This window comes from Triticum urartu, chromosome 1A (assembly GCF_056163025.1).
Source record: "Triticum urartu cultivar PI428250 chromosome 1A, HENAU_Tu73, whole genome shotgun sequence".
NCBI classification, from domain to species: domain Eukaryota; kingdom Viridiplantae; phylum Streptophyta; class Magnoliopsida; order Poales; family Poaceae; genus Triticum; species Triticum urartu.
In genome coordinates, this window is record NC_141873.1 from 488,273,848 (window position 1) to 488,288,210 (window position 14,363).

Sequence of the window (14,363 nt, forward strand, 5' to 3'; positions counted from 1 at the left end):
TACCGGTACACCTCCAAACACAAACACATATGCAACACCACAAACATATGCAACACCACGAACATACATAGATCTAGCTAGGCCATAAAAAGTGCATGTGCACATTGTTGTAGGGAGAACAACATAAATATAGCTTCCCCCTTTACTTACCTATCAAAACAAGGTAATTTAACCACTTAAATTGAATGAATCTATGGTGGAAATGAGGTGAAAAAGAGGAGGCACCCGAGATAAGGAGGAGGTGGAGAGAATGAAGTGGGGAGAAAGTGAGTGTGGGTAGGAGAGGCTGTCCAAAATATCTTGTTGCTGCCCACTTACTAATGGCGCACCAACTCTAAATGCGCCATTAGTAATCCAGGTTACTAATGGCGCACCAACTCTAAATGCGCCATTAGTAATCCAGGTTACTAATGGCGCACCTTCTGGTGGTGCGCCATTAGTAGTTTTGCAAAAAAACATACTAACGGCGCACGGTGGAACAGTGCGCCATTAGTAGTTTTGCAAAAAAGGGAATAGAAAATATAATAGAAAAAACAACATTAGTGGCGCACTTTCCGGCAGGTGCGCCATTACTAGTTACAACTAGTAATGGCGCACTGTGTCTGGATGCGCCATTAGTATGTTTAGACAGGCGCACTAGTTAAAAAAAATTTGATACTAATGGCGCACCCTGGGCCAGGTGCGCCATTAGTAGTTTCAACTCTAATGGCGTATCAGAAGGTCGTGCGCCATTAGTATATATTAATGGCGCACCGCTTGTCTGGTGCGCCATTAGTGTCAATCACATATATAGCCCTTTTTCTAGTAGTGGTTCCTCCGGTAAATGGGAGTTGCATAATCTCATAGTCATAGGAACACGTATAAGTCATGAAGAAAGCAATAGCAACATACTAAACGATCGGGTGCTAAGCTAATGGAATGGGTCATGTCAATCACATCATTCTCCTAATGATGTGATCCCGTTAATCAAATGACAACACATGTCTATGGTTAGGAAACATAACCATCTTTGATTAACGAGCTAGTCAAGTAGAGGCATACTAGTGACACTTTGTTTGTCTATGTATTCACACATGTATTATGTTTCCGGTTAATACTATTCTAGCATTAATAATAAACATTTATCATGAAATAAGGAAATAAATAATAACTTTATTATTGCCTCTAGGGCATATTTCCTTCAAAGACGTTCCGCTAGTTCGCACAACATAAACAGTCTAGATCCATCTCCTTCCATTTTCAATCCCCTTATGGAATCGTGCTATTTTTGTGGAAAGAACATGAAAAATCGCTAGAAGGGCGGTGTGTTATGGGGAAAAAGGGATTGATCTCACAAGGGAAAACCAAGAGCCAGAGGCACTTCAAACCATCACGCATGAGATGTACTATGGGGAAGTGTCGACAAACTTCATGGTCTGCCATAGAATCAACCGTTGTTGTTGTCATCGTCGACTTGTCGTTGTATGAAAATGGCACCCAAGGACCAGCAGGATCCAGTACAATTGGTACCATCGTAGGCGTGCAGGCACTCCTACTTGAGGTTTTGTCAAGTGTGCTCGGGGCCATACCATGTCTTTCACTTGAAAACGTTGAGCCCTTCCACGAGAGCATGGAAGATGGAATCATGTGACGGCGATTCAACCTTAAAATATTGGTGAACTACCATAGTAAACAAAGGTGTTTTTTGGAGCAAAAGAGGATTTTCGCTTCGATTTCATTTAAAGAAACCAAAACAGTGAAACAGAACAAGTCTGCAAGCGCATGATCCAGACATTCGACTCTAAACCAACTAAGAAAACTAACAACGAGCAGGTATCCAAACCATGGTAAACAGAGATGTGTTTAGTCTTCTCGTTTTGAGGGGAAGAGGCGTTCGAGCTTTTGTTCTTTGAAAAACAAATTTCTTTGGCTTTTGTTGTGCCTGAAAGGATAGCAAAAAGTATTTTTTTTTTTTTGAATTGTTTGGATTGTTTACCACATGTTTCATGTGATGGATAGCAAAAAGCACTGTTCAGTTCGACCAATGTACCGTCCCACCCGACAGGTGGGGTCCATGCTGAGCACATGGGAAGAGCCTTTTCGCGGAGCTGAATGAACCGAGTCCATGTGAGCCAGCCACCTCAGGCACCCCTCGCTCGGTAGCTACAGTACCACCACCAAATCGACCATCGCCGACTCCTCCGGCGAGATGCCGCTCCCGCTCCGCCGCCTCTCCAGCCCCCTCCGCCGCTCCCTCTCCACCGCCGCCTCGCGCCCCGCCTGGGCGATGGTCTACCGGATCTCGACGGCGGAGGAGTCGGCGCGGGGCGCGTCCCTCTCGCTCGCCCCGCCCCCGCTCCCCTCCCGCGTCACCGTCCCCAAGCGGGCCTTCGCTCTGGACCCCCTCCCGGCCGCCGACCGCCGCTTCATCAACGTCTTCGGCAGCAGCGTCCTCGCCGCGAGCGGCCACGGCCTCCTCCTGCTCGGCGCCTACAAGAACCGCGCCAACGCCTTCGAAATGTTCGAAGACCGGCCCCCGTCCGCCGTCCCGTTCGAGGTCCTCGACCAGGTGTACGAGCGCTGGTGCTGCTCCGACCCGATGAGGCTCGCCCGCTTCGTCTGCAACCCCGTCACCGGCGAGATGGCGCGCCTCCCGGACTTCGACGGCACGGAGGACGCCTTCGCCGCGTCCACGGGCCTCCTCACCCACGCCGACGGCGGGCACGGGCCGCCCAAGAGGTACGCCGCCGCGCAGCTCAGCGTGGTCGACCGCGGACGCCGATTCCTGCTGCGCCGGCTCACTTCAGAGACAGGAAAGTGGGACGAGCTGCTGCTGCCGTCCCCGCTGCCGCCTGGGCGCCGGATGCACATGAACCACGAGGTACTGGACTTCGGGGGCCGGCTCTGGTGGGTGGACGTGAGCTGGGGCGCCGTCAGCGTCGACCCGTTCAGCGACCGGCCTGAGCTCTGCCCCGTCGAGCTGCCAGGAGGCAGCGTGCTTCCTAACCAACAGAGCGCTATAGAGATGTGGCAGCTCCTCCTGCACAGGCGCATGGGGGTCAGCGGCGGCAGGCTGCGGTTTGTGGAGGTTTCTGAGGAGGAGCCCTTCCGCATCAAGTCGTTCACGCTGGACGGCGAGAGTGGCCGTTGGACGCTGGAGCATCAGGTGTCGTGGAGAACTCTCTATTCCGATGCCAAGGCGACGCCTTTGATTGCTGCCATTGATCCACTCGACCCCGACTCGCTGTATTTCACCGTGCTTGTGGGCAAGGCATCATGTTTAAGCGTGGATCTCTCTGTGCCTGTCGGCAAAGCATTATGTTTAGGCGTGGACATGCGCTCGAAGAGACCGACTGAGTCTATGGCATTAGGTGGTGGCGGCGTTCATCCAAGCAAGTGCAACTCAAGCTTCGTTCTGCCATGTGTGCTCCCCTCATTTCTCGGATCAAGCTCCATTCCAGGTGATCACAGCCACACATTTCTCTTTAGTTACAATTCAACGATGTCTACCTAAGTACATGATTACTGGCTTGGTCAGACTCTACATACGTGTTTAGTTCAAATCATGTGTGCTTGGCCCCTTGTGTGCCACATTGGTTGTGTTATTGAGCCATGCCTGCAGTTTGTCCAGTTTTTTCTTCAACCATTTCGACCTATTAGTTTTCTAATCATGTCAGATTTTGCCTTGGTCAAGAGAAAATTTATTTTGAAACATGTATGCAGTAGTATGACTGTATGAGTATTTAGCTTCTAAACATCTAATTTTAGCGCTATTTGTAGCGTAGGTTAATCCTATAATGATCAGCGTTGGTATATTCTCAGTTATATGAAGCTGTTTATTTCTTTTCTGAAACTATTTCCAAAATGGTGTTCATTATTGTGAGGATTTCCATGGGAGAAATCCGGTATATCTTTGGTAATAGTTTTGATAAAAACTATTGAATTGGTGCATATCTTCTCTTCTGCCTGTTATCATTATTTGGCTGCTAGTTAATGCAGCGAAGTAGGGGCAGCCTCCTTTGGTGATTTGTTCCAAGTTAGAATCCAGTCTAAAACCTGATTAGAGTTATCTCCTGTTTATGATTTTCTAATTTACAACATGTTCTATATTTATCTCTCTCTATGCAATGAAGTTTTAGAAAGGCAGAAGGCTCCTTCAGGATTTTGTATCCATTTTAATCACCTAATGCATTACTTTGTTTGACTGAATGCTCAGTGCTTTTTCTAAAATACAATTGTATTCTTGTGATTGTCATGTAGTCATGGCTTATGCCATGCTGCACTGAATTCTTGACAGCCTGCTTTATGTATCAGTTGTCTAGCTCTTGTATGAGATGCAGTGAAATCCGTACTGTTATGATTTTTTGTTGTTGTTAGTATTATGTTTTGTGTGTGTTAGTATTAGGACTGCTGTTAGCATTTTGATTTTTTGTGTTAGTATTAGGATTTTTGTTTGAAATCTTGTACACTGATAATCATATCCCTTTGTAGGCAAGAACGGCCTCATGAAAAACAAGACTCTGGCAGATATTCTGGTTCGTTCAGACAAACAGCCGAATGCCTGAACGGTACCGATTTACCACCTAACGAATCTCTGGGTACTTTCTCTTAGCTAATGGTCATTTGTGAATGCATTTTTGGCTATATATCATCCGTTCACATGTCTATGATGCTGTATTGTTCTTTTATATATTCGTTACTCAATCCATGCATTTTATAACCTGGGAAACAATGTTGTGCATATTTAACAAGTTATTACTATTTTCAGCTTGTTCTCTCTGTATTTTCAAATATACTGACATCTTTCATTGTGAATACCTGAAAGTCTCTGGTTGAGTTCTACTCAGGGTTTTGTGGAACTTGAAATATTTGTAGGGGCCCAAAACTAGTTTACATTCTATTCTACATTTTGTATGTTGGCATATTCTCAAATCCGTAACCATCGCTGATAATTCTGTGTAAACGATTAGTTGTGTTGAAATTTGCTACCTGAATTTATTCTTCTAGTCGTGCACTCTTGTGGTAGTTGGCAACTTGACATATGCTGAAACTATGAGTTGGCATCTTATCATGGATCTTCCATCCAAGTCTATTAAATACTCCCTCCGATCCAAATTAATTGACGCACACTTAGTACAACTTTAGTATGAAGTTATACTAAGTGTGCGCCAAATAATATGGATCGGAGGGAGTAACATTTCCTGAACTAGCAGGTGTGATTGTGTCCGAAACTAAAGATCGATCAAACCATCACGTATAGAGGTACAGGAGCCTGCCCTTGTTCATTATCCCGACCACTGCCTTACTGAATATATTTTATAAAAGCCTGAAATTAAAGGCAGCGGCGGAGCCAGCGTATAGCCATTGGGTTCAACTGAACCCAATGGATCTTGCCTGGTACGTGCGTATATATACGTGTTTGATCGATGTGAACCCAATAAAATATTTTGGCTGACCCCACCACATCTCACATACGTGGAACAAAGGTCTCAAAAGGCGAAAGTCCATGCAGTCGTTTTACAAGAATCGTGAGTGTGTGAATCACGTAACCGTTTTTGCACCCCTAAAAAATGTAATCGTTTCTACGAGAAAAGCGCACGCCTCGTCGAAGACTGGGTTTTTTTCATCGTTCGTCTGTTCTGATTCCCATCTCGCCTGTTCGCCTCGCTCGGCGCCTCCGCCACTGCCGCACGCCCGCGGCAAGTAGACGTCTGCAGATCGACGTTGGCAATACTGAAGCCTAAAATTTGAGGTAATTAGATTATATACTTGCATCTCCTCTCCTTTTGTGTATGTTCTATCTATCCTAAAACACTAGTACGGCAGTGACTGTTTTGCCCTAGTTTTTTATTTGTTTTTCTCCATGAACTTTGATTGATCTAGGCTATGAAGTGGTATTTATTTTCAAGAAAACTCGATCACCAGATCAAGATAATGATATAGGCACATCAAGGTCACCCATTAGACGTAGGCTAAGTGCATCAAATCTTACTACGGCTAGTCTCCTAAAGCCTACTATGCATACATAAATTAACTTAGATGAATTGCCTTATGATCCTGCTGATCGAAAGTTATATAATACCACTCTGTTTATAATATGTAAACAAGTGTTTTTATAATTTTATTGAACAGGTATGTCTTGCACACTTCAGTTTTTAATGCAACACAATGTGTGATATATGATACCATATTTCTATTCATTATGTTGTTTTTGGGTACTATAATTTTGTTGGAACATAATTTAAAATTAGACATTACACTTCACATAATAGTACTAAGTTCTCCCTGCAAAAGAAGTACTAAGTTCTCACAACGAGTCATGGAGTGAACCCAATGGTCAAATTTTCTGGCTCCGCCCCTGATTAAAGGTGCCTACCTATTTCATCAGTATGCGAATTATGTTTGCTTCTCGTGAAATGCTTTTGGATATCTGGTGTACCCTGAAAGTGAAGCTCCCTTGCTTACTACACCAGTGTTGATTGTGTAGTTTCGTTTCATCAGTAGTAAGCAAATACGGTACTAAACTTGGAAACAGGCATAGATGGACCAAAGTAGCTTTTCTTTTACTCAAAACATTTTTTTTTTTCATATTACTCATCTCCACATTGTTATTCAAACTCTCCTGATGTTTCTGTTCTCTCTCTTTTAAACTAACAGATACAAGTCATCTGATCAACTAGGAAGCTGATGGTGGATAAGTGTTTACCAAACTCCTTTTGGGGAATATGGAGAAGCTTGGGTTTGCTGGAGTTAGCTGGTGGCAGTTGCTATCTCGTTTTGGGGAATCTGTGCGAGTTGGCTCACATTAGAACATTCTAGTAGATTACTAGGTTTGATTAATGAGCATGTATTGATCATTGGAGAATACTCACATACTTGCAAGACGATCGCATATATATATCTTCCGCATGTTTATGAGAAATCCTACTGAGGGGTCTCTCTCTTTGATTCTCTGTTTGCCCGTCCACTGATGTGCGAGGCAGCTTCGACGAAGTGATGATTAGTTCAACGGTATAAGTTCGATCTGCGATGATAACAGAAACAATGTAATCGCATAGCTTTATGTATCTTTTTTCTTTGGATTTGGAGGGACTGAGTTGCTCTATCAATAGTCACCGTGGAAATTGTGTTTTTTTAGGGGTTCCGTGGCACTTTTTTTTTTGAAGCGGCAGGGGTTCCGTGGCACTGTGTGCTGAGTTTGAGCAATGGAGCTCTGAGATGGACATGTTGCCGATGGCCCTCGGGCCTCGGCCCAGCGCCAGGCCCTGGGAATTTTGGCGGGAAAATGGTGACGTCAGGTGTCCAGCCAATGGGAAGCTTTTGCAGCGCAGTTCGACCATCCATAACGCTGAACCCGGTCCATACACCACACCTGGTATCTACGCTGCGTGCACCCAGTCCACGTGCACCAAGCGTTCCAGAACAATCCATTCTCCCCACCACCACAACTCCACAAGGAAATCTCCACAGCCAGCGAGATGCCGCTCCGCCGCCTCCTACGCCTGTCCGCGGTCGTCTCCGGCGGCCTCCGCCGCTCCCTCACCACCGCCGCCTCGCATCCCCGGTGGGACGCGATGGGCGCCACGGCGTCGGCGCCCCCCGGAGCGCCGAGCGCGGGGGTGTACCTCTATCACCCGCCGCGCGTCTCCCAACTGTACGTCCCGGAGCACCTCGCCTACACCGGCGCCGTCCCCGACCCCGACAGCGACGTCACGCAGGTTTTCGGCGGCGAGGTCTGCGCCGCGAGCGGCGACGGCCTCCTCCTCCTCGTCTACTCAGACTTCCGCTTCGTGGCCCCCGTCGTCGCCAAGCAGGGCGCCCATCGGCTGCGGCAGACGCCCAGCACGCCCACCGTCGACCCCACCCACGTCCCCGCCACCACGCACTTCGTCTTCAACCCTGTCACCCGCCAGCTATCCCGCCTCCCCTACATCGCCTGCCACCCGGTGGTGAAGTTCTTGTACGGCCGCGGCATGGGCCTCCTCACCCATGCCGACCGCGGGCACGGGCACGGGCCGCCTGACAGGTTCGCCGCCGCCAACCTGCTTGAGGGGAACCTCATGCTCCGGTTCCTCTCGCACAAAGACATGTGGGAGATCGTGGCGGTCCCGCCGTGCCAGCTCCCGTCTGCGCGGCGGTTGAAGATAAACCAAGAGCCGCTGGCGTTCCGCGGCCGCCTGTGGTGGGTCGACGTGATCTGGGGCGCAGTCTCCGCCGACCCCTTCAGCGACCGGCCGGAGCTCTCCTTCGTCGAGCTGCCGAGGGGCAGCGTGCTCCCTGCAGGCGCTCAGGAGGACCAAGCGCTCGGCCTAGGGAGTATGTTGCCTGACGCCGACAGCATCTTGTGCTGGAGGAAGGCCCCCGTCAGGTACCGGCGCGTGGGCGTCAGCGAAGGGCGGCTGCGGTACGTCGAGGTCTCTCGAGAGGAGCCGTTTCTACTCAGCTCCTTCGCGCTCGATGACGAAGGCAGCGGCTGGACGCTGGAGCACCGGGTGGCGCTCAGCAAGCACTTGCCGGAGGGGAAGACGCCGCAAATTGGCCTTCTTGATCCTCTTAACGCCAATGTGGTGTACCTCATGGTTGACGAGCAAACCATTATCGTCGTGGACATGGACAGGAAGGAGGTGACTGGGAGCTATCTGTCTAATGTCGACGTCTCCTACATACCATGTGTTCTTCCACCATGGCTTGGATCGACCCGGATCCCTTCTGCAGGTAGTCGCTTGCTCGTTCAACACATTATATACTTTCAGTTTTAGTAGATGCGTAATGGATGAGTTTCTTTGTGGATCACCTTTGACAGAATTTATTTTGTGTATCCTAGTGGTAGGATTTGTTGATCGTAATGTGGGGGTAGTGCAGTAGACATATTACTTTTCTTTACATGGCCATCTGACTATATAAAAGTAATTTATCATGCTGTATATTAACAGATATCATATTTATATCCTGTGTTTTGTAACAATTGGGATTGCAATATACTGATATGAGCCACTAAGATATCATTTGAAACTCGAAAGCTGTAATCAGCAAGGACTAAAATGTGTCAATCGTATCCAGAACGCAGATTTTACTTTGTTCTCAATCCCAAACTTCTCCTTGATTTGAAACTTCCAATCCCTTGTCATTTCTACCTGTTTTCCCGGTCATAAGAATTTTCCTTGAAACATATTCGGTGGTCTAAGTGATTTAGCTTTTGAACAGGAAGTTTACAACGTTTTTGTTGCTTCGATGGTACACTGTATGTATGTTCTACCTTATGTTTTCATATCTCTATAATTTGGTTTTAGAAGGTAACTTAAGGATTTAAATCTGTTGCATCCTTTTATTAATTCCTCTACTCTAGTCATTTGCTACCTTCCTCTATTGTTGTGCTATCACTTATGGGTACAGTGCTGAATTCTTCAGAACCTGCTCTAACTATCATTTTTTTGCCACTTTAATTCTTGTATACAATGCACAGAAATCTATAATGTTCTAAATTGTATTGTGTTAGTGTTGCTTCTGCTGTTCAAATTCTTGTAAATTGATCAAGTTAACTCTTTTCAGGCAAGAAGGACCCTGTGACTAACAAGACTTTGTCAGACGTCCTGGTTCGCTCTAAAATCCTGTAGAAGAGACTAAGGTGCCAATTTACCAGCTAATGATCTCTCTTTACTTTATGTTAGCTCATGCTTCTTGTTGTCTCTCATCCATTCACATTTGTCGTATGCTGCATTCTTTGGGGTAAACCCTCCTTTTGGAAAGAATGCTGCATTCTTAATACAAGCATCTCTTAGTCAATCGATGCAGTTTATGGATTGAAAAAAGCAAGCAGTATGCATCTTTTTGCCAATTACAACGATTATCTTCAACTGGTTTCGTGTGTATTTTCTAACATATCCCTATCCTTAAAACCAGCTTCTATTTGGTTGTGTTCAAGTTGATGTTTTAGTGCAACCTAGTAACACATTTACTTCTTAGAATAATTATTGTGTGCTACCTGAAATTGTTATTCCACTCATATTCTTCTGGCAGCTACTTGCCAGGCTGCCAAAATTTATGGGTTGGTGTGTCAGCATGGATATTCCATCCCTTCATTCAGGTGTATTAGTGTTTCTGAACTAGCAGGCAGAAAGGATGCCTAGCCTTATTTGTCTGGTGACCACTGCATTAGAATCTGAAGGATATCACTGTATTAGAATCTCAAGGATATCTAGCCTTGTCATCATGATGCCCACCATTTTTTTCGACTTAAGGAGCATCACTCCCATCTTTCCTTTCTGAAAGTTGATAAAAACAAATGACGATATGATGACCGCCATTGTTTTTCCTTTTTCTGAAACGAAAAGGTGTGGTAGCTCCTGGGGGCACCGACCCCCGGTTATCCTATCCGTCTGTCCCCATTGAGATTCGTACGGTGTTCTGCTGTTGCATGCTTATGCATGCAATTTGACTACTCTAAATGTGATGCTCCTAGGGATTATTAGGCTGGAGTGGTCAGGCTGCAGGTTGTAGGCCTGTGATCAGGCACCCTATTGCTGATAAGACTTGTCAAGGGCCATGCAGGCTAGGTTGTCAGGGGCTGTTTGGATTGTGACTATCTTTGTCATATATTGTCACATGATTTTTGTCACACCTGTTTTAGTTGAGTTGCTCAAATTGTTAGCCACAATTTGGCTTGCCTAAGAAAATCTTGTCACACTTTTTGTGTATATGATATGTGGAGTTCACTGCTTATAAAAAAAACTCCTTGCCTAAGGTGTGGCTAGAACCAAACACCTATCTAACTTGATCAAACTTGCCTAAGATTAGATATGACAAAATGTGGCAAGGTGGCTGGAACCAAACAGCCCCTCAATACTCGGTGTTCCCGACAATGAGTCAGGCCATGCGTCTCCCATGACCAGTCAACTCCAATAGCTGAACGTTTCTCTCTCTCTCCCTTCTAAACTTTGCACGCTCAGTCTTAAAATGCATGTAGGTTGTGAAAATACCTCTTAAAAAACTCTCCAAAAATCTTTGCATGGGGCAGCTCTCTCTCACCTTTGCATGCTGCACATTCTCTCTCCTCTTCTTTCGTTTCAACGCCTAGGGTCTCACGGAAAAGGATCAGCAGTGACCCAGTGATGCGACAGGCGAGGGAGAATCTGTAGATGGTAAACAGTACGCTACTCCAGCTTTTACTGTTCATATAGGCTGCTAATCCAAACGATGGTGCAGGGCCCGCACATATCCCAACGAGACGGCTACTGCCTGAATGGTCGTGATAGCCGGATGTCTAGACACCCGGGTGTTGAAAAGCCGGTCTCTTTTCTGAAATACTAACTGATTAAAGTCTGAAACTGAAGCTTGATCTTTTTTAATATTGATCGTGGTGTAATTTTCCACAACCAAACCTTGGATTGAAAATAAATGTGTTATCCAGTTGATATTCCACTAACTTATTTCACTTTTGGAAATACACATTGATGGACTAACTGTAGTAGCATTTCGGTTTACTGAATTTCATCTTGCTGTTTATCCATATCACTCATCTTCTTGATATGTTCATTCAAATGTGTCTAATGTTTCTTATTTTGTTTTCAGATTTCTCAAAACTAGCCGATGCTGCTCCGTAATCAATTAGGAAGCTGATGGTGGTATCTTACTGAACTCTTATTTTGGTGAAAATCTGCAGGAGTCTTGGTTTGATGGTGTTTCGCGATCAACTTAACTGCATCTCCTTCGTAGGGAAATTGGAGAGAATTTTCAGACTATCCGGTTCCGGTCACAGCAGAACATTAAACAGATCCAGCATGTAACGACCATTACTGAACATCATATATGCTGTGTTTGCTAGCTAGCCAATATATTCCTAGGGCATGTTTACTCCGATGAAAAATCTCATTTAGGGATTTCGGCGTATGTCATCCATGCAGCATTGGTGGTTTGTTCCAGTGCAGTATTGCTATTTGTGTCCTGAGTAATGTATGCTTTTGTTCTAGTTGATGGTATATTGGCATATTGCTCTTGATTTTAGTTAATATATGAAGGATTACAACTCAATTTGGCTTCCGTGCGTGATGATTAGATGCATCATGAAAATACTGATTGAAAACGGGAAGACTCAACAGTAGTTTGTTGTTAGCTTGTCATTACTAGACAGTGGGTTGCCTAACAATTCATAACATACTACTTACTCCCTCTGTTCCTAAATACAAGTCTTTGTAGAGATTCCAATATGAACGACATACGGAGCAAAATGAATGAATCTACACTCTAAAATGCATCTATATACACCCGTATGTGGTTTATCATAAAATCTTTACAAACACTTATAGTATTTAGGAATAGAGGGAGTATATAGTATTGGTCTAAAAATCATTTATAGCGCCTCGCTTCTTCTTTGAAGCACGTAAAAAAGGGTTTCATGCATTCCATCATAAGAACAACGATGCTCGCCATTGCTGAGCGATTAGCTTTGGCACCGGTACTCCGGTAGCCCGTGTCGGAGCTAATCGCACATAGGCAGCAAGGTGTCTCCAACTCCTCGACGATCAGGTTCACGCCAAGCTTGGATATTTTGGGGGAATTTGCGGCAGTTGGTTCTCATATCCAACTACACAGTTGATTCAACATGCTTAGCCTTGATAACCACTATCCGGGTTCTTTTTGCGGGTCTTGATTGTTAAACATGCAACATGTCACGTTATGTGACCGGTGCATCTCATAGGAGATAGTTGAGATAGTTAGGTTGTTAGAGTCTTATGTTTATCTCATGTAACCTCTTATCTCTATCTTCTTTCTTGATCTCCTAGCTTGTAATCCAAACTGCATGTATGCACTGTTATAGGAGGTGCGCCCCATCTATTTAACACGAACTCGTCGGCCTGAGCGAGGCAAGATGTTCCGCTAGTTCGCACATGGTAATCAGAGCCTCATCTCTTCCCATCTACCTGAGCCTAGCCATGTCTTCCTCCTCCTCCTCCGGCTCCTCCCAACCTACCCTCAATGGACAGGTCACCGAGAAGCTAATACGCACGAACTACATGTTGTGGCGCACGCAGGTTACTCCCCATGTGCGTGGCGCCGGTGTCTTCGGCTACGTCGACGACACCATGCCGGAGCCGACCAGGCTTCATGTCACCAAGGACAAGGATGGCAAAGAAAGCTCTGCACCCAACCCTCTCCACCCAATCTAGGTCAGGGAGGATCAGCAGGTGTTGGGATACTTTCTCAGCACCCTCTCCAAGGAGGTGCTCGTCACGGTGACCACAATCACCACGGCGCACGCGCTCTGGACCACGTTGGTAGGTATGTTCACGTCGCAGTCCATGAGCCGTGTGAACAATATCAGGAAGGCGCTCATCAACGCACAGAAGGGCAACCAGACGGTTGCCGCCTACTTCGCCTCTCTCCGCGGCCTCGCCGATGAGCTTGCTGCTGCGGGGAAGGCCATCCAAGACGACGAGCTCATCTCCTACATCATCCACGGGCTCGACGTCGACTACCAGCCCCTTGTCTCTGCCCTCGATGCCCGCGTCACGCCGGTCTCCCTCGACGAGCTCTACGCCATGCTCAGCAACTTCAACCAGCGCATGGCCCAGTTCAACCACTCGGGCGGCGGCTTCTGCTCCTCTGCCAACGCCCCGGTCCGCGGCCGTGGTGGCGGCTCACGTGGCCATGGCTCTTCCCGCAACAAGGGGAAGTCTGGAGGTCACGGTGGTGGCGGCAACAGTGGCAGCGGCAGCTCCAACGGCCACTCCGGTGCCTCCCGCGATCGCCGTGGTGGGGGTCCAAATCGGGCCCGATCAGAGACACCCGCTGCCAAATTTGTGGTAAGCCAGGGCACATCGCGAAAGACTGCTGGTATCGTTACGATGAAGATGACGATGACTCCCAAGATGAAGAAAAGGTGGCCGCCGCGGCTGATGGATCCTACGGCATCGACACAAATTGGTATGTTGATAGTGGTGCCACTAATCACATAACCAATGAGCTTGAGAAGGTCACGATGAAGGAAAAGTACCGTGGCAAAGATCACATCCACACGGCGAGTGAAGAAGGTATGCAGATTTGTCACATTGGTCATTCTATTTTTCATACCCCTCATCATCCAATTCATCTTAAGAAAATCTTGCATGTCCCTAGTGCTGCTAAAAGTCTTCTCTCTGTTCATAGAATTGCCCTTGATAATCATGTTTTCCTCGAATTTCATCCATACTTTTTTTTGATCAAGGATCAGGCAACGAAGAAGGTTCTCTATCAAGGTAGATGTGTTCGAGGGATTTACTCGTTGATTCCGGAGCTTAGGAGACTCAATAAACAAGCCAATGGTGTTGTCAAAGTCTCGTCAACACAGTGGCACGATCGATTAGGGCATGCTGCTTTTTCTTTAGTTGAAAGATTACTTAGGAAAAATA

General features: G+C 46.4%; 2 protein-coding genes and 1 pseudogene across 4 annotated transcripts; all 3 read left to right on the plus strand.

Moving 5' to 3' along the window:
- The first annotated feature begins 2,120 nt into the window (after positions 1-2,120).
- On the plus strand, positions 2,121-6,987 carry LOC125536155 (uncharacterized). 2 transcript variants are annotated; one of them, XM_087526505.1, is made up of 3 exons: positions 2,121-3,440; positions 4,471-4,577; positions 6,637-6,987. In XM_087526505.1, exons 1-2 carry the CDS (start codon positions 2,189-2,191, stop codon positions 4,542-4,544), a joined length of 1,326 nt encoding a protein of 441 aa, XP_087382631.1. In that variant the 5' UTR covers positions 2,121-2,188; the 3' UTR covers positions 4,545-4,577; positions 6,637-6,987. The 2 variants fall into 2 exon arrangements, with proteins under 2 accessions (XP_087382631.1, XP_048555265.1); XM_048699308.2 differs by lacking the exon at positions 6,637-6,987 and having other exon boundaries at positions 4,471-6,573.
- Positions 6,988-7,365: 378 nt separating this feature from the next.
- LOC125536162 (uncharacterized) lies at positions 7,366-11,993 on the plus strand. Of its 2 annotated transcripts, none has more exons than XM_048699320.2 (3): positions 7,366-8,694; positions 9,529-9,604; positions 11,548-11,993. In XM_048699320.2, the coding sequence occupies exons 1-2, from the start codon at positions 7,458-7,460 to the stop codon at positions 9,591-9,593; spliced, it is 1,302 nt and encodes a 433-aa protein (XP_048555277.1). In that variant the 5' UTR covers positions 7,366-7,457; the 3' UTR covers positions 9,594-9,604; positions 11,548-11,993. The 2 variants fall into 2 exon arrangements, with proteins under 2 accessions (XP_048555277.1, XP_087395406.1); XM_087539280.1 differs by having other exon boundaries at positions 11,639-11,993.
- A 915-nt stretch (positions 11,994-12,908) lies between these two features.
- On the plus strand, positions 12,909-13,958 carry LOC147991857 (uncharacterized; annotated as a pseudogene).
- Positions 13,959-14,363: the final 405 nt, after the last annotated feature.